The sequence below is a fragment of the Chionomys nivalis genome, chromosome 6, assembly GCF_950005125.1.
Source record: "Chionomys nivalis chromosome 6, mChiNiv1.1, whole genome shotgun sequence".
Lineage (NCBI taxonomy): Eukaryota > Metazoa > Chordata > Mammalia > Rodentia > Cricetidae > Chionomys > Chionomys nivalis.
The window spans coordinates 88,203,530-88,221,877 of NC_080091.1; the positions used below are offsets into that span (position 1 = coordinate 88,203,530).

The following is an 18,348-nucleotide window of genomic DNA, read 5'->3' on the forward strand; positions in this document are numbered from 1 at the left end:
TTGTTTCTTTCTTTCTTTCTTTCTTTCTTTCTTTCTTTGTTCTTCTTTTCTTTCTTTCTTTCTTTCTTTCTTTCTTTCTTTCTTTCTTTCTTCTTTCTTTCTTTCTTCCTCAGTTTTTGGCTCAACCCCTACCCCTGGCATTCTTTTACATTCTGTCCTTCTGTGTCTTTGAAGACTAGTCTGTTATTGCTTTTCAGGACACCTTTGAGTCTTAATACAAGCAAGGAAACACTTGTTCCTTCTCCTTCATTATTTGTGTTTGGAATCTCCTGTGTTTGATTATATAATTCATACACCTTCCTGAAGAAGAGGACTTAAAATGAGGTCACAGAAAGTAGATTTCTTTCATTGTATAACTAGATATGAAAAAGAATGCTTTTCTGGCCACTCAGTAGTCTCTGTACATGTAGGTTCCAAGGGGGCAATTTGGATGACAGTGCTGACTAACTCATCCTTTGAGATGAGTGAGAGAGCTGGTCTGCTATCATTCTCTCGTGTTTTGTGGCAAATACCATCATTACTATCTTTTGTGTGCATGTTTCTCTAGTGTCTCTTCTTAAAAATAAAACCCAAGAAAGAGATTCACGTCAGATGGAAATACCCATGCCAGGCCTGTTTCACATATAGACAGAGCTGGGATGGAGACACAAAACTTCCAAGCATCCACTGCTCCAGCCTTTTCTCTGCTTACATTTGAGGCAATGTGAGCTTTATGAAGATTCTAATTTCGAAAGGATGAGAAAGACATGAAAACCTTATAATCAGCACCCCCATGTAAATTTTTTATTACCAACAGTAAAAGCATACTTGGAATGAGCAATACGTGTAGTTCAGTACTTAGCTTTTAAAATAAGTCATGTTCCCATGCGAAGGCCCAGACCGAAATGCTCAAATGGGAGAGACAAAGAACACAGGGATAATAGGTTTGAACAGTTTAAACTCTTATGTAAAATTTGATGTTTTACATAACTTTAATGAATTGACAAAGTCTTCTGGGGAAAACACTCCAGATGGCAAACAGACGCAAGGGATCTAGTCAAACAACTTTTTGGCACGGATTGTCTGATTTTGTAATAGGGTGAGAACCAATGAGACGTGAGATGAGTCTGGTTAATGGTCTACCGCTATTGGTTAAAGAAGTATATTAGAGCGGCGTTCTCTCCATCCATCTCACCTTTCCTCTCAAGCCCACAAGCCTCTGGCACAATGAAGTGGGTAACTTTCCTCCTCCTTCTCTTTGTCTCCGGCTCTGCTTTTTCCAGGGGCTTGTTTCGCCGAGATGCACGTAAGAACCTTATGTCTTTCCCTCTCTACTCTTACCGTACTTTCCTAGTGATGGAAGCCCTGTAGCTTAGGTTTCCCTTCAGGCTTCTCTCCAGGCTATTTTGCACCTGAGAACCCTTGTGTGGTTATATTATTAATATACATTAGACATCTTAGTTGACAATAATGAGGGGATTTTTTAAGCTTATTTTTTAAATTTCTCTTAATTTTGAAGAAATGCTAGGCAAAGTGACTTAAGTCTATCGAATACAGCCAAAGTCAGAATTTTTCCCAATCGCAAAGCCCGTTTACTGTATCATGTTATACTAAAAACTAAAAATGTGTGTTGTTTATTTTCTAATTGGAGCTTCCATATTGAATTTACTTTTATTTCAGGTTGTCTTAGTAGATACAGACATGACAAAAGCATTGAATCTTAGGTTTGATAGCAAAGCTATAAACACTTAAATTTTAAAATAATATTTTGGTGAAAAGATAGTTCTTTTAAATGAAGAAGGAAGGAATCATTGACAGCTTTTTTTTTTATAGCTATCAAGGTCAGTGTCTTAAAGCAAAGGAATAGCTTAAGTTTGGGGATAGAAGTATGAGAAGCAGCATTATAATATTTTATATATATATATATATTAGTTGTCTTTATCAATATCTCAATATGTTTTGTGGATTTTCTCTCCCTGTTCCCACAGACAAGAGTGAGATCGCTCATCGGTACAATGATTTGGGAGAAAAATATTTCAAAGGCCTGTAAGTTAAAATGTTGAAAGTCAATTTGATGTTTCTGGTAGTATTTTAAGTTCTAAAGTGCTTTTTCTCACCTTAAGTGTGCAAATTGTAAGGTCGCTGTCCAATAGAAATGTCTTCACTGAAAAGACCTGTGCTGGGCAATATGGTATCCAGAGGACACATGCTTATTGGGTACTTGAAACATGGCAAGTCTAACCAAGGAGCACACATTCAAATGATATTTAATTTTACTTAAATGTATCTAGCCATTTGTGGCTAATGGCTGCTTTACTGGAGAGCGAGATTCTGGAGCTCACATCAAACTTGTGAAGAATGGAATCTTATTTTTTTTTTTTCTGGAAAGTCGAAGATGTAGCTCCTTGGGCAGCTAACTTGCTAATTATTCTTTACACAGGACAATCCCATGATCTCTTGAGCAGACTAATTTGCCTTTTTACAGTACCAGGGCCTTACACTCATATGATGCAAGTGGTCTATAATTAAGTCACACCTCCAACCTCAAAATTTTTTTTAATATGGTGAAAAATGAGAAGTTAGTTTATTTTTAAAAGGTCAATAGTATCTTATACCTCCTATTACCAGAGGTATATGGGTTAGAAAAGGAATAACTCCAAGGACTTTGGTAATGTCTAGACTTGACCATGAAATGTACTTAGAACATAGCTTGTTTGTTTACCCCATGGTCATAAATCTACTGACACACATAAGCACCTAGACCTAAGCATGGTACAAATCCATATTCTTTCTGCTTGGAGAGGCACATCTTCCTGGTAAGCCCGCAGAGAAGAGCTGCCTGGAATAGGTTTTCTAGCTAGTTGTGAGAAAGATGTACAGCATATAGATGGTGTGTACGTTCACAATTTGCTATTTAGGAAAGTCAACTGCTCCATATGAGAGCTTTATTTCTATGTCTGTTCTTCAGAGTCCTGATCACCTTCGCCCAGCATCTCCAGAAATGCCCGTATGAAGAACACATAAAATTGGTGAATGAGGTAACCGACTTTGCAAAGGCGTGTGCTGCTGACGAGTCTGCCGAAAACTGTGACAAGTCACTTGTAAGTGCATTCTGATTTTGAGGAACTCTTTTTCTCTTTTGTATAATTCTGAGTGTTTCAAAGGAAAACAAATACTGTCTCCCATACCTAAGGCCCTGAGAGCATTGCGGAAAAGGGGGTGGAAAGAATGTAAGAGCTGGAGGACTAGGGATTTTGCTAGGAGATTGTCTCCTAGTAGTGTCAGAAGCTACACCCCAAAAAGTCTCACCAACATGACTGCTCAAATGTGAGCTTAACAATGACAATAACAACAGATGTGCCAAAGTGGATGAAAGACCACAAGGTCTCAACCCTACATAAAGAGCTATAGGCAAAGAAGAAACGCTGGGAGCAGGAGAAATTGTTTTCTCCAGGGAAGAGAACACCAATTGGTTAATTCAATACAATCGGCCAATCCTGAAAACATATATACAAGTAACATTATATAGACCAGCAGACTGTATTTAGGAATATATATGTATACTTATAAACATATATGTATGTAGCAACAATTAATGAGGAATGAGGTCATGGATCTAAAAGAACAAGGGAGGCATATATGGGAGTGTTTGGAGGGGGAAAATGGAAGGAGGACATGATGCAATTATATAGTCATCTCAAAATATAAAGAAACTATAAAAAGTTATTAAATGATTCAGTGATTATTAAATGGAGACACTCGAGGTATGTGCATAACTTAAATTCTTGGCGGCTAAAGCGAACAGTTATAATATTTTTAATGACAATTTGTCATTTGTACATTTTCTTTCCAAGCTCTAAAATCTGATCTCTGTTCACAGAGTCTAATAGCAATAGAAATCTTTTATACAGTTTTTAATTTTTGTAGTGAAAGCCCTTTACTCTCTTACTGTAGTTGACAATAGCTACAATACCATCCAGCAGATCTATAACATTTATCTCACTTAACTGAGGTTCTATGCCAAACGATCTATAACTGAGTTCCTCCTTTCTTTGTCAGCCATAATTTCCCTTTTAAATTCTGTGAATTTGACTATGTCAGGTACCTTATATGAGCTGAATCACATAGAATGTGTCTTTCTGTGACTGGCTTGTTGCGCTTAGCAGAATGTCCTCTGAATTTGCCCATGTTGGTACTAGTTGCAGAACATTCCTCTTTTAAAGACTGAAGAGTCATCCTTTGTGTATTGACCACATCTTAATCTGTCTACCCACATTCTCTTCATCCATTTGCTCGTGGTTGCTTAGGCTATTTATACATTTTGATTACAGGCAATGCTACAGCAGAATAGGAGGGATAATGTTTTCTTGACATAATGGTGCTATGTGAATCTTCAGAAAGCATCAGCTGATTTCTATGCTACTTGGTTACCTGGATAAAATTATAGTATAGCCCTTTATTTCTATTTTAGGGGAATGAATTTTTATATACACCTAAAAAGTGTGGTTTTCAGTTATTTAGGAGAAGTTTTGCTCTTTATGGGTAGGACTTCAAAACCTGGGACCTGAGCTTCTCTGGCTGCCTCATCTATGGGCAAAACCATTTCTCAAACTTATCTCTAGGCCTTTTTCCTTTGGAAGCTTTTTTTCCTCGTTGCATGGTTAGTACTTCGCACAAAATAGTACAGTTCTACCTTGATATTCCTGAGTCAGTTTTTTAAGTTAATAAACTCTGTTTAGATCAGTAAAATTTCCATGAAGTTAGATGACTTTTATAACAAAAATTAATGAGGAAAGGAAGAATTATTTAACAAATGAAGTCCTTTGGGGTCATTGTTTCTAGAATAAAGAGGAGATTTACATTTTAATGTAATAATTACTTATAGTAGATTGTGTTATTCCTCAGTTTTACAGGGAGTCTGCTAAAATCGGGTTTGTTCAAGCGGAACAGAGAAGTTCCTGTTCCATTCCTTCTTCAGGCAAATGAGAAGCTGTATGAACACGTGGCTCGAGTACAATTCACACTCTCCTTCCAGAACTAGTTTTCCTTGATTTTTTTTTCATCATCATGACTTTTTCTTCCAGCTTTTGGTGCCCGATAGAAGACACGTAGGGTACCATCCCTTCAGGCTGTTACCTGTTGCTCCTCTGTTTCATTCACTGTACACAGCACTGTGGCATTTGATTATTATGAAAATTAAACAAAAACAGGCAAATCAAAGGAAAGTCAGTGAAGGGATTTTTATATGATTTTTCCTTTTGCTTTACAGGTTTAAAATATTATTTCTTTCGTTAACAATTTTTTACACTTACATTTATTTTAAGTGGTATATAAAAGCATAAAACTGCATATATTTCAAGGAGTCATGTGATGCTTCAACATGGGGACATATCGTCTTTATACCTACATACAGGTCCTTCTTTTCTTAACCGAGTTTTATCTGCACATTCTGTTCTTTGCACTGCTCTTTGGCTATAGAGAAAGTCAGATACTGGCAGGAATTTGACCTCTTCTGTTTCCCCCTTTAGCACACTCTTTTTGGAGATAAGCTTTGTGCCATCCCAAATCTTGGTGACAACTATGCTGAGATGGCTGAGTGCTGTGCCAAACAAGAACCCGAGAGAAACCAATGCTTCCTGAAACACAAGGATGACAAACCCAACCTGCCCCCATTTGTGAGGCCAGAGGCTGAGGTCATGTGCACCTCCTTCCAGGAAAATCCTGCTTCATTTATGGGACAGTAAGTAACCAGAGATCCATGCTTTAAATAAAAAACTGGGCAACAGCTCCGCCAGGAACACCTGTGCTAACAGTCATTCAAAACCCAAATATCCAGCATCAAGCCTGGGAAGGTTTTACCTCGAGGTGATTTTTAAAAACCTAATATTTGACTCCACTGAACTATTCACAATGACAATAAGAAGATCAAGGATATTTTGGTCTTGAAGAAATGTATGACCTGTGTGAAAAATCTGAGATTGAGAAGTTGCAAAATATTCTGAAGTGGTGTGTGTGTGTGTGTGGTGTTTATGTCCTCTGGATCAATTTTGTTTTAGTCAGCAACATTACATGGCCCAAATTTAACTATTTAGCAAAAAAAAAAAAAAATGCACACATGAATATTTGCACACAAATTCAATCTCCCTTTCCTCATTTAAGAACAACAGAGACAGGCCATCACTCACAGCCGCACCGAGTGGAACTGGCCCATAACAAATCTTTGGGTTTGGGTTGACGCATCATTTCTGCAGTGTTATGTGCTGTGGGAAATGATTGCCTATTCTTTTCCTTTTTCCTTCCTCAGCTATCTGCACGCAGTTGCCAGAAGACATCCTTATTTCTATGCCCCCGAGCTCCTTTACTATGCTGAGAAGCAAAGTGCCATCATGACTGAGTGCTGCGCTGAAGCTGACAAAGCTGCCTGCCTGGGACCAAAGGTAATCCCCGGGCAGACTGCGGGCCGGAACCACGGTGGATTCCCAGCCTCAGCTTTTGGCTATCATAGGGCCAGATTTGGGACATCTGAATCTCTGGATGAAACTTCTCTATGTCATTAGAAAACCTTTTTCTCTCTTAAGTTATCAATCGATTTTTGTTCTCATACCTTTTTTCCTTTAAGATCTAGCGGTGATAGTCTGAGAGGGAGTTCTTGTGTTTACTTATCTTCTTTATGGTGGCGTCTTCTGTTGTATCATAGCATTTGTTAAATTGGACAGCAAGGGCTAGGGTTTTTTAATTTATTTTTATTGTTTTAGTTGTTCTATGAGACACTTTCCTGGGGGTAGAATTCAAAGCACAGAATTTTGCTGAGTTGGAATCCATTTCTTTCTTCCATAAATATTTACTACGTAAATCATTTGCTTTTCTTAGGCACTTACCCATTTTGTGGAAGCTGATGCAGTAGAGAGTTAGATGAACTAGTTACAAAATTAAAGTCAATACAGATCTATATGTATATGCCCTGGGATACTATTAAAATTAAAAATTATTAAATTAAATTATTAAAATTTTAAATTATTTAAACTATTAAATTATTAAAATTAAAGTCAATACAGATCTGTATGTATAGACCCTGGGATTCAGTGCCTCTCCCTGGCATTGTCCACCTAGAAATCTCCGCTATGACCAGACTGATTTTCCTTCCCTTAGCAATCAAAAGGGAATATTTGTGAATTTATGTGCAAATTTTTTAAAATTTTCATTTTGATGGAAGGTGTATCTCAGTAGTAGAGTTCTTGCCTGATTTTAACTCCTCACCCAAAGAAATGAATTTGGCATAGGGCTGTCTGAACGTTTGAAGTTGTATGTGTGTGTGTAGAAATTGTCTTTTCCAAATTTTTTCAACTAGATTTCTTTCTGTAGCTTGATGCTCTGAAGGAGAAAGGGCTGCTATCATCTGTCAAGCAGAGACTGAAGTGCTCCAGCATGGAGAAATTTGGAGAGAGAGCTTTCAAAGCATGGTACATATTTTTTTATATCACAGTTTGCATCTTTATAATGATAATTGTTCAATCTACAAGACTGTGCATTTATAAAGTACTTTACCAAAAGTTGATAGAAGTGAAATCAGAATAACAGTAATAATTTGACAATTTTGTCTCAGTTTTTTGTCTTAAATCATCAAAGAATTTAGGTTTTTTTTTTTTGTCTAAAAGAAGTCAGGTATTTAAATTCCATTTGCTTGGCTTATAAAGACTAGGAATTTCATTTTAAAACCTTACAGATATACAATCAAAGTCAGGGTAATTAATTTACTTATTTTATTTCCCCTCGGTCTGAAAGTGAGTGTTTTCATGTCCAGATAGTTGAATTCAGCCGTCAGAACTTTCTGACAACTCCAATTGTCTGTTCCTAATCTCATCTGTTTGTTTCACCCTCTCTTTACTTTTTGAAAATTATGTAGCTGAACCTGGGAACGTCCTTTAATATATAGGCCAAGAAAAATATGATTGCCCTTCTAGCACCTTGCCTGCTCATCAATAAGGAATCAACATAATAGGAGAGGAAGTGGAGAAGACATTGTCCCTGTTTTCAGGACTCTGTCAGTAAGAATTATCCTCACCAAGTCATGCTTACCATGCAAATTCTTAAAGCCAATCAAATCAATAAATATAGCAACTCCAGCATGAAACAACACACCACTACATAGGTGATGGTTGGTTCTTGCAAAGGAATCTATATTGGAAATATAGAACGGAAAATTGTTTTGAAACTAATGAAGATCTTGGCTTTTTACATTTTGCCATGGGGCTTAGAGGCTCCCTGCTGGACCAATTCCTTGGCAGAAGGATGCATGACAAAAGCTCTCTAATTCTCTAGACATCAGGGATTTTCCCCTCCACAGATCTTTAGAATTCTGAAAGACAAAAGAGGATGGATCTTCATTTCCAGATGAGAAAGTGCTTTCCTACCGTAACATGATTTAACATCCCAGACCCTTTGATTTAGTGCACTGCAACACTATGAAAGTTAAAGCCTGCTTGGGGGCACACTGCTAAGATGTCATCAAACCAGATAAGGGCTCAAAACCTGATGCTCCTCAGACTGCCACCCTTTTGGAAATTCCCCTTTGATTTTAACTTTTTGAGGCATTAGCTTTCCCCAGACCACGCCCATTCTTTCAGTAGATAATTCTGCCCAAAGAAAACCCATTATGCCAGAACTAACACTACAAGGACTGGTGAATTTTTATAATTATCTTCATTTCAGTTAGTTTTGAACCTTGTTATAGATGGTATCCTTTCACTGCTTTCTTACAAATAGAATATGATAGTAATTCTTTGATGGGGAAATTTTCTTTTTAGGGCAGTAGCTCGTATGAGCCAGAAATTCCCCAAGGCTGACTTCGCAGAAATTACCAAACTGGCAACAGACCTCACCAAAGTCACCCAGGAGTGCTGCCATGGCGACCTGCTTGAATGCGCAGATGACAGGGTAAAGAGTCATTGCATGCTAGAGTCAGCGAGAGGATGTGCTTGGCTGCATCGGTGGCCACAGATGGAGGCTGACCTGGGCTCTGGCCTCTCCTTTACTCTACCAAGTGTCCTTAATTTGTGGATTTTACAGGAAAACAAGCAAACAAACAAGTCAATACTTCCCCTCCCCCCCAAAAAACCAAAAACCAAAACAAAACAAAAACAGTTTTCTGAATTATTAATTGACCCGAAACTCCTTTGTTCAGCTGCATTCTGGGAAGACTTAATCGGAAAGAGAGCAGTGACAAATGTCAGTTTATAAGATGTTTTGGGGAGAGAAGTGGACTGGAGATCGCACAGATTGGAGAGGCTTTTCAAGAAAGGATGCTGTTTTGCCTCCATAGTCTTTCCCCTAATTTACTGTCTGTGTTAAGTACATAAATATTCTCTGTGATCTTACATTCTCCAAAGCTGTACCATCATCTTCTTCACTTTCCCCTTTGAAAGATTAAAACAATAACCCGATGCCAGAATTTTCTTCTGCTGTGATAACCCCTGGAAATCTTAAGTCAGATATTGCATGTACGCAAGCAGGGCCTGTAACTGTGCCCATTGTTCAGTATTTAATTATGCCTCATATTTCAGTGAGTTATTTAGTTTTAAAATGCCTACCCATAATTTGGAAGGAGTAAATCGCCCTCAATTTCATGGAAGAAAAAGAACCTGAATCGTTATCTCAGTCACAGAAAAAGAACCTGAAACATCTCAGTCATAGAAACGTGAAATTAATAAGTGAATAACTTGCTCCTGACCAGTCAGTCAGTCTCTCTCGAATCTGACTGGAATGTTTTAGTCGAGGTGTCTTGAGGCCACAGGTCTGACGCAGTGCGTGAGAATGTGTTTACAGAAGCCATGTGGTTGTATATGTTCCATGAGGAGTGTGCTTTCCCTACAAAACAGAGGTGTATAGCAAAGACCATTTCTCTTAAACATTTGTCTTTCTTGCTCACAGATGGAACTCGCCAAGTACATGTGTGATAACCATGCAACCATCTCTAGCAAACTGCAGCCTTGCTGTGACAAACCCGTGCTGCAGAAAGCCCATTGCCTTGCTGAGGTGGAGCAGGATGAGATGCCTGCTGATCTGACCCCAATGGCTGCTGATTTCGTTGAGGATAAGGACGTGTGCAAGAACTATGCCGAAGCCAAAGACGTCTTCCTGGGCACGTGAGTAGACGCCTTTCCTTTCGTGGCTTTGTTGTGTTTCGTTTTGTTTCTGAGACAGCGTCTCACTGGGTGGCTCTGACTGTCCTAAAATTCACTATGTAAACCAGGCTAACCTCAAACTCACAGAGATCCTCCTGCCTCTGCCTACAGAGTGCTGGGAATAAAGATATGTGCCACCTCACCCAGTTCCTTTCATAGTTTTAACAGAGCTGCATGGCTTAGGAAGCCACACCAGGTTTTCCTTTGTAGTAATCATGACTTCTGTGGCACTCAGTGAATTTGTTCTCCCTTGCCATTCTTAGCCTTTAAAATTTACCTGAAAAGTAGTTTAGGTAATTTAAAATATTGTTATGAAATCATAGATGCATATAGCATAATTTCAATGTTCCTTACTTCATAGGGATATTTCTAGAAATCTTTAGAAATATTTCATGAATATATAAATTATATGTATCACTTAAGCATAAATTTAAGCATATTTCTTTTTTTTAAACTTTTTTCTTTTTTTCTTTTAATATTTATTTATTATGTATACAATATTCTGCCTGTGTATATGCCTGCAGGCCAGAAGAGGGCACCAGACTCCATTACAGTGGTTGTAAACCACCATGTGGTTGCTGGGAATTGAACTCAGGACCCTTGAAAGAGCAGGCAATGCTCTTAACCTCTGAGCCATCTCTCTAGCCCCTAAGCATATTTTTTAAATATATAATGTATTCAAACTTATTATTTATTCAACTATCTACTTACCTATCTATCTATAACTATCCATTTCTGTGATGACAGCAAGGATATATATGTGTGTGTAAACGTGTATATATATATATATATATCTAGTGTCATGTTGATATATATATATATCATACATATACATATAAACTCAATATGACACCAGCTGTTTTGTACTTGGTTGAAAAGACCAGAATGTCACAGTGTGGCAAGACAGGATCCAATTAATAACATATGACTATGTTTTCAAAAATGGCAACAATTAATTTTATCATTTTATTATTAGATTATGACCATATCCTATGCACTAAATAGTGTTTAATAACAGATTTCACTCATATGTAGAAGCAAAAGAAACTTTTAGCCTGTCTGTATTTACACATTTCTTGAGCTACTTTGGAGATGTAATTTAAAAAAATTAGATATACAGTAAAAATAACTATGAATCAAATATTTAATGTGTGCCAGTCTCTGTGCGCCATGGATTTATCCCAACCCACCCGGTGAGAGAGATGCTATCCTTCTTCCCATTCTACAATGGAGGAAGATAATGCCCTGACAGTGTTGATATCGTCCCCATGCAGAACACTAAAATACACTGTAGTGGCAAAGTTGAACCTGGAAAGAGTTATCTCTGGACCCCAAGTTTTTGCTGCTTAGTTTCCTCCATGGAGCTCCTTCCAATGCAGGGTACCTGGAATGTGCCTCACTACTGAAATTAGTTATGTGAGGCTATTGCTTGCTCACGTGTCTAACTCAGCCTATGCTCCTCTTCACTAGGTTTTTGTATGAATATGCAAGAAGGCACCCTGACTACTCTGTTGCCTTGCTGCTGAGGCTCGCTAAGAAATATGAAGCCACCCTGGAAAAGTGCTGTGCTGAAGCTGACCCTCATGCCTGCTACGGCAAAGTGGTAGGTTTCCGTAAGCCCAGAACACAGCGGCACCTGACGGCGCTTCCTATAAGGTCAATTCAGATGTTTTCTTGAGATGGAGGCAAACCTGAGCTCTCAATTGTGATGGGATAAACACTGGGTAAAATGTAAGGAAACCTAGAATAATCACTCTAGAAAGAGAAGGTCTGAAGAAAGGAAGGAATCTTTACTCACTCAAAGTCCTTATTGCAGTTTTTCTCTTTTCATGCTCTTAAGGATAAAATAAGAAAGTAAATTTGAATGCAAACTAGAAGAGATTTATTTAGTTTACATTTAAAGACCGTTAACCCAACTCCCCAAATTGTCAACTGTTAACATTAGTATCTCAAAGGAATTTGTATAGTTTATTTTTTTAAAGATATTTTCAAACATTTTGGAGAAAGTTTTGGAGTAGTTTTAGGAGGCTGGCAGGTTTCTTGTGGAGGACTTTAGGCAGGACTCCTGTAAGCACATACTGGTCTCTGAACTATTTGGGGCCAGAAGAGAATCACAGTTTATAAAGGAGTTACTGAATGCCAGGCACCACTCTGTGACTTGAGTCTGGGATTAGACTGTTTCATCTCAGAGACCTCGAGATCCAACTAGAGGGCTTGCCTAAAGTGATGGCCATGGTCTATTGAACATCCGCTGTGCACTAGTGCAGTTTTAATTCCATCCATTTAGCTGGTTAACAGAAGAGTACTAGTTAAGTACACTTAATGTCATCATAGAGAGAACCAGTCTGAAATTTAGACATAGAAGAACAGTTGCACAACAAGAAAACGAGTCAGGTGACCTCGCTCAAACACAGCCCTTGAATTCCAGAGCCTGAAGATTCTTATTACCTTGTACCAAACGACCTTGCAAATAAAAAGAACAATTTAAATGTAATATGACAGACATGACATGGAAGAGCTCCTAAAGTGTCTTTGGACTAAAGGAAGGGAGAAATGCAAATGACCTAGGTTGGGCTCTCAGGAAGGGCGCTATAAACAGAGCTCTTTTCTGTTACAGTTTGATGAATTCCAGCCTCTTATAGAAGAGCCTAAGAACTTAGTCAAAGCTAACTGTGAACTTTTTGAGAAGCTTGGAGAGTATGGATTCCAAAATGCGTGAGTAGTTCTATCAGCTACTTTTTTCCTCGATCAATTTGCAATTCATATATATATGTCACCCAGAATATGACCTTAGTAATGAAAACACATTATTTATAATCCCTATCTATCAAAAATTCCGGAGAGGATGTAGCTTACATCACAGGATGGAGAGGACTGGATCCCTGTGTAATATAAAACACCGGACTCTTGGGTGTTTTGAGAACTTAGAGCAAATCTTGACACAGTGGTCTGGGAGTACCCTTCACAGGCTGGGGGAGTTTGCGAGCAAACAACAGAACAGTATTTGGTAGAACCAGAAGTAGCACACATTGGACAGCAGAAGCTCAAGAACTGATAGAAACGCTGAACGCAAAAATACCGCAAAAGATTTCAATAATATGTGGCTGTTACATGAATAAGGGTTCACCTGGGAAAATGCTGGAATTTGGGAGTCACACCTGAACTTTGGTAGTCGGGACCTTGTATTTCTAAAAGATAGAGAATGAGTAGCCTGCTAGAGTCACGTCCCAGCCCCACAGAACCTTCCCTACAGAGGTAAAGAGAGGACATTGAAGAGTCACATCTTTCCTTAAATGCTTTTTGCTTCTTCTGACTCTAGAGTTTGGAGTTGACGTCTTTTCTTCACTTGAGGAGATGTCAATCCTATGCTGACTTTTATTGCTTACGGTGCATTATTAAATACTAGACGTTATGAGATGTTAGATGTTGGGCAGGCATTGTTTCCGTTCATTTGATCCTTCACTGTCTCCATTAAACCAGCGGTCTTTCCACCGCTTAGTTGATCACACTGCTGACCTGTGGAAGTTTGTGCTGGTTGTCTTTCAAGCAGCACTGAGTCCAGCGATGCCATTAGATAGAGAAATATAGCTCACTTCCTTATGATTTTAGTGCAGATCTAAGACCAAGATCATGTGCTCCAGGGAGTTTTCATGGCCACTTAGTTAGTTGCTCAGGACAAGGTCTTCCTCCAATACTATAATATCATCCTAAAAGAGAAAAAAATCAATTAGGGGGGAAAAAACATCTTAGTCGATTTGGGGTAAATTTTCTTTTGTTGAAATATTTTACAGCAGGCCAGTTTCCTGCCTGGATGCAACCATATGTTATTATTATTTTTTTTTTATAACAGGCTCCTAGTGCGTTACACCCAGAAAGCACCTCAGGTGTCGACTCCAACTCTCGTGGAAGCCGCAAGAAACCTAGGAAAAGTGGGCACCAAGTGCTGTGCACTCCCTGAAGCAGACAGACTGCCATGCGTGGAAGACTATGTGAGTCTTACAGAAGTCACATAATGTTAGCAGTGCTGGGGTTTTGTCTTTAGACATTGACAAATCTAACTTTTAGGAGCAAGGGTGTACTAATATGTGCATGTGTGTGTGTGTGTGTGTGTGTGTGTGCGGTAGCTGGGACATGCCCACCTTTATTTAAATAAAATAGAGGCAATGTTTATAAATCTCATATGTTTGGTTTCAAAGATAAATAAGTCATTGTGCCAATCAAGGCCAAATTCATAGCTGCTAAATCAATATGGCAGTTCCTCCAGGGCACCGGAAAGTGGGTATCTGTGGAATCCTAGTGACTGTTCTTCTCCTCTGCCTGTGCTTCTTTAGCTCTCTGCCATTCTGAACCGTGTGTGTGTGCTGCACGAGAAGACCCCCGTGAGTGAGCAGGTCACCAAGTGCTGTACTGGCTCTGTGGTGGAAAGGCGACCTTGCTTCTCTGCTCTGCCAGTTGATGAAACCTATGTCCCCAAAGAATTTAAAGCCGAATCCTTCACCTTCCATGCAGACATCTGCACACTTCCAGACAAGGAGAAGCAGATAAAGAAGCAAACGTGAGTGATAGTTTCTTATTGCGGGTGTCTGTAGTGTCGAGAGTGAGAACAATCAATTGGATGGGTCCAGTTTGATGCAGTGTTCGTATTCCGGAGAGAGAAGTGGTTAGGTGTTGGCATTGCTGGGTTGAAAAAGTGTCAAAGCTTTTTTTCTATTGGAAAAAAGACTGTATTAAACGTTGTCATATAAATTATCTTTAATACTGTGGATAAAAACCACAGAAGAATAAAATTCTAGTCGAGGCACAGTAAATAATGCTAAATGGCTAACTGGTGAATTTGCACAGGTATAAAATTGGTGATAGAAATCATGGGAGAACTTATTTCAAGTGATGAATAATTTGCTGAAATTGTTCCATGATAAAGCCATACCAGATGCGGGACAAAGCCACAGGCGTGACTTCTGAGGGTGGGATAAGAAAACAGCTGGAAACGTACATAGGCGGGGAGACTCCTCATTCTCTCTGGAAAGGTCCCAACAGTATGAGATGCACCGAGAGGTTGTCATCACCTGTGGGGACCTGTGATTGTGGTCCGGATCGTGTAACAAAACCCATCCCCCACACAGCTCTTTTTCTCCAGTACTGTTTGTTCTATAAATATCAAAGACAGAGATCCAGCTTGGCTTCTTTTCATTTTTATAGCATCCCCATTATTAATGAGTCAAATGGGGCAGGCGTTAGAGAGAAAAATTCCATATATGAAGTGCAAAGACAGAAGTCTTTCAGGAAGTCTCCTGCAAATACATAAAAGACAGCGTGACTTGTGCCAATTATTCCAGTTGATTCAGTTCTAGCAGAGTGGCACTTACTACCCTCACACGCAGTCGAGACTATTAAGGTTCACAACGGCCTGCTTGGTCCTCAAAGCCAAAGTCACCTGGCTCCAAGATTTGTAACTTTAAACTGTGACCTCGCCATCCTTGCTGTCTTGTGTTCCCGCGTGGGAGTAACCGTTCCCTTGCTGTCCTTACTTTCTGTCTGAATGCAGCGCCCTTGCTGAGCTGGTAAAACACAAACCCAAGGCTACAGGTGACCAGCTAAAGACCGTGATGGGCGAGTTCTCAGCTTTCTTGGAAAAGTGCTGCAAGGCTGACGACAAGGAGGCCTGCTTCTCCGAAGAGGTAATAGAGCGGCTTGCATTTGGTTTCCATTCTTGTGCATTTGGTCAGATTGGGGCTTAGAAGCTCACATGCTGAATAACGTGCCCAACCTAGATTGTGTTCGCTGCAGAACCGTAACACAAGCTGACTTACGTAGCTCTTAATTTTTATCTCCTACAGCACTGTGGCGTATTGAATGCTTATTATGGCCATTGGGTTCCAAATTTACGACACTTATGAACATAGTTAGAAACATTTGTAAACTCATTTCAACCTTGGCCTGAAGTGTTACATTTCAAATCGACTTCTTTCACACAAGAGGGGAAACGTGTGAATCACTTCACATCTCCTCCTACAGCCTAATGACAGTTTACTTTATTCTTTTGGATACAACAGATGGCAGTGAGCTTTCTTTTAGGGATTCTAGCTGAACTGTACATAAGTGGTACAAGGCTTGTGACTTTCCCAGTAACTTGGAAGTGCACATCTAAGTGGCCTGTTAATATTTTTCTAACATCTATCATTTCTTTGTGTTCAGGGTCCAAAACTTGTCGCAACAAGCCAAGCCGCCTTAGCCTAAATACATCACAAGCATCTCAGGTAACTATATTTGGGATTTTGAAAACTGATCATAATCATCTTTCCTAAGATGGCCCAGATTTGTGGACCATTTGCCGAGAGTTCCGCAGACTAGCACCAGCCACCGCTCTAAGGCTCTCACGTGTGTTCGCTGATTTCGGTTCCATTTGCAGATAAGAAAATGAATACATAAAGGTCTAGATTAATGCAGTTTACCCAAGGGAGAAAAGGAGTAAAAATCCAGAATTCAAAACAGCCCCGAAGAGTTCATCACGGTTCTGCTCTGACTTACATGATACACTCCATGGAATCGCCCACTTTAACCCAGCCAAGGGTGTCCTCAGAATAAAACTGAAACCATATGAAAGCACATTTCTGCGGGGTAAAAACAGTTGTGTATTATTGATTCTGCATATTTTGAGCCAATAACTCTAATTCATTTCACCATTAGATCCAATAGAGCTATCTAATGGGGTTCCTGTTTCATAAGAAATGATCTGCTTCCGAATCTCTTATGTGTCCCATGCCAAACTTTGACAGAATTTATTTTCATATTTCAAAGTGGCCTCCTTTCAAAATATAGATAATCGAGCACAGCTATGTTGCTTCATCTTGTTTGTAATATTTTAGAAGAGAATTTTAAAGATATATCAACAATGGAATAAGATGGCATATCTTATTTTCACCTTTATATGAAAACATATACTTTCTGTGTATTCAAACAAAGGACCTACGATATAGGGTTATTTCAAAATTATTACCATTTTAGGAGAAAAAGGAAACTTTGTTGCACTCTGAGAAGACATCTTTCATTTGTAGTAAATTAGGTAATAAGTAAGTCTTGAGAAATGATGAGACCTCTGACTTCGAAGCCTGAGGCCTCTCACGGGACCAGTGATAATGAGAATGGTCACAACACGCCTCAGTGTGTCATCTGCCCACAGAGTGAGGGAGTTCAGCTAAGTCCAGGTCATGCTTAGGCTGTCTGTATTGGTGGAAATTGCAAAAAGAGTCTAAGAGATTCAACATTTCTAAAAATATATTTGGAAAATATACTTCATTTTACAAGGATCGCTTAAGTTTCTTTTTCTTTTTTTCCAGACTACCCTGAGAAGAAGAGAGACCTGAAGACTCATCTTTTGTGTTGGTGTAAAATCAACACCCTAAGGAACAAAAATTTCTTTAAACATTTAACTTCTTTTCTCTGTACTGCAATTAATAAAAAATGAAAAGAATCTGCTCTGTGGTCTGTGACTGTATTTTCCAAAGGCGTGCTCCCCGTGACAGCTTCATCGGCTTCGGGAAATAACGGGCACGCTTCCCCCTGACAGCTTCATAGGTACTGGGAAACACACAGGCACTCTTCCCCGGCAGTCTTGTAGGCTCTGGAAAGGACTCAGTTTTCCTCCTTTCTTCCCTTTAGCAGAGATGCTAGATCCTATGGGCAACACGATGACAACAAATGTCAACACTCTCCTAAGTTATGAGCAGTGAGCATAGAAATGAATTTCAGCATTATAAGAGTTCTGAATGAGACTAAGAGCTTATGAACCATGGGTTTCCCTTGTCAGTGGGTCTGTCAGACTGAGTTGGGGACGGAGGCGATAGGAATGATTTTTAAAGGTGGCTAGTTGAACTAACAAGGGGATCTGAGAAAATTTTACTACAGTTCAGGATGATAGGATAAAGATTTGAGAAGCAATAATGGAAGAGAGGACTGGGTGATCTGGAGGCGTGCTGAAGCACACGGGACTGGTGCAGCACAAGACATCTTGAAATTTGCAGGCAAATGGATGGAGCTAGAAAACATCATTTTGAGTGAGGTAACCCAGACCCAGAAAGACAATTATCATATGTACTCACTCCTAAGTGGTTTTTTAAACATAAAACAAAGAAAACCAGCCTACAAATCACAATCCCAGAGAACCTAGACAACAATGAGAGCCCTAAGA

General features: G+C 39.2%; 1 protein-coding gene across 1 annotated transcript; it reads left to right on the plus strand.

Annotated features, from left to right (window-relative positions):
• The first annotated feature begins 1,181 nt into the window (after window positions 1-1,181).
• On the plus strand, window positions 1,182-17,621 carry Alb (albumin). The gene is made up of 15 exons (XM_057772395.1): window positions 1,182-1,285; window positions 1,968-2,025; window positions 2,948-3,080; window positions 5,508-5,719; window positions 6,284-6,416; window positions 7,342-7,439; window positions 8,784-8,913; window positions 9,907-10,121; window positions 11,631-11,763; window positions 12,778-12,875; window positions 14,011-14,149; window positions 14,492-14,715; window positions 15,706-15,838; window positions 16,356-16,417; window positions 17,498-17,621. Exons 1-14 carry the CDS (start codon window positions 1,207-1,209, stop codon window positions 16,395-16,397), a joined length of 1,827 nt encoding a protein of 608 aa, XP_057628378.1. The 5' UTR covers window positions 1,182-1,206; the 3' UTR covers window positions 16,398-16,417; window positions 17,498-17,621.
• The last annotated feature ends 727 nt before the right edge of the window (window positions 17,622-18,348 follow it).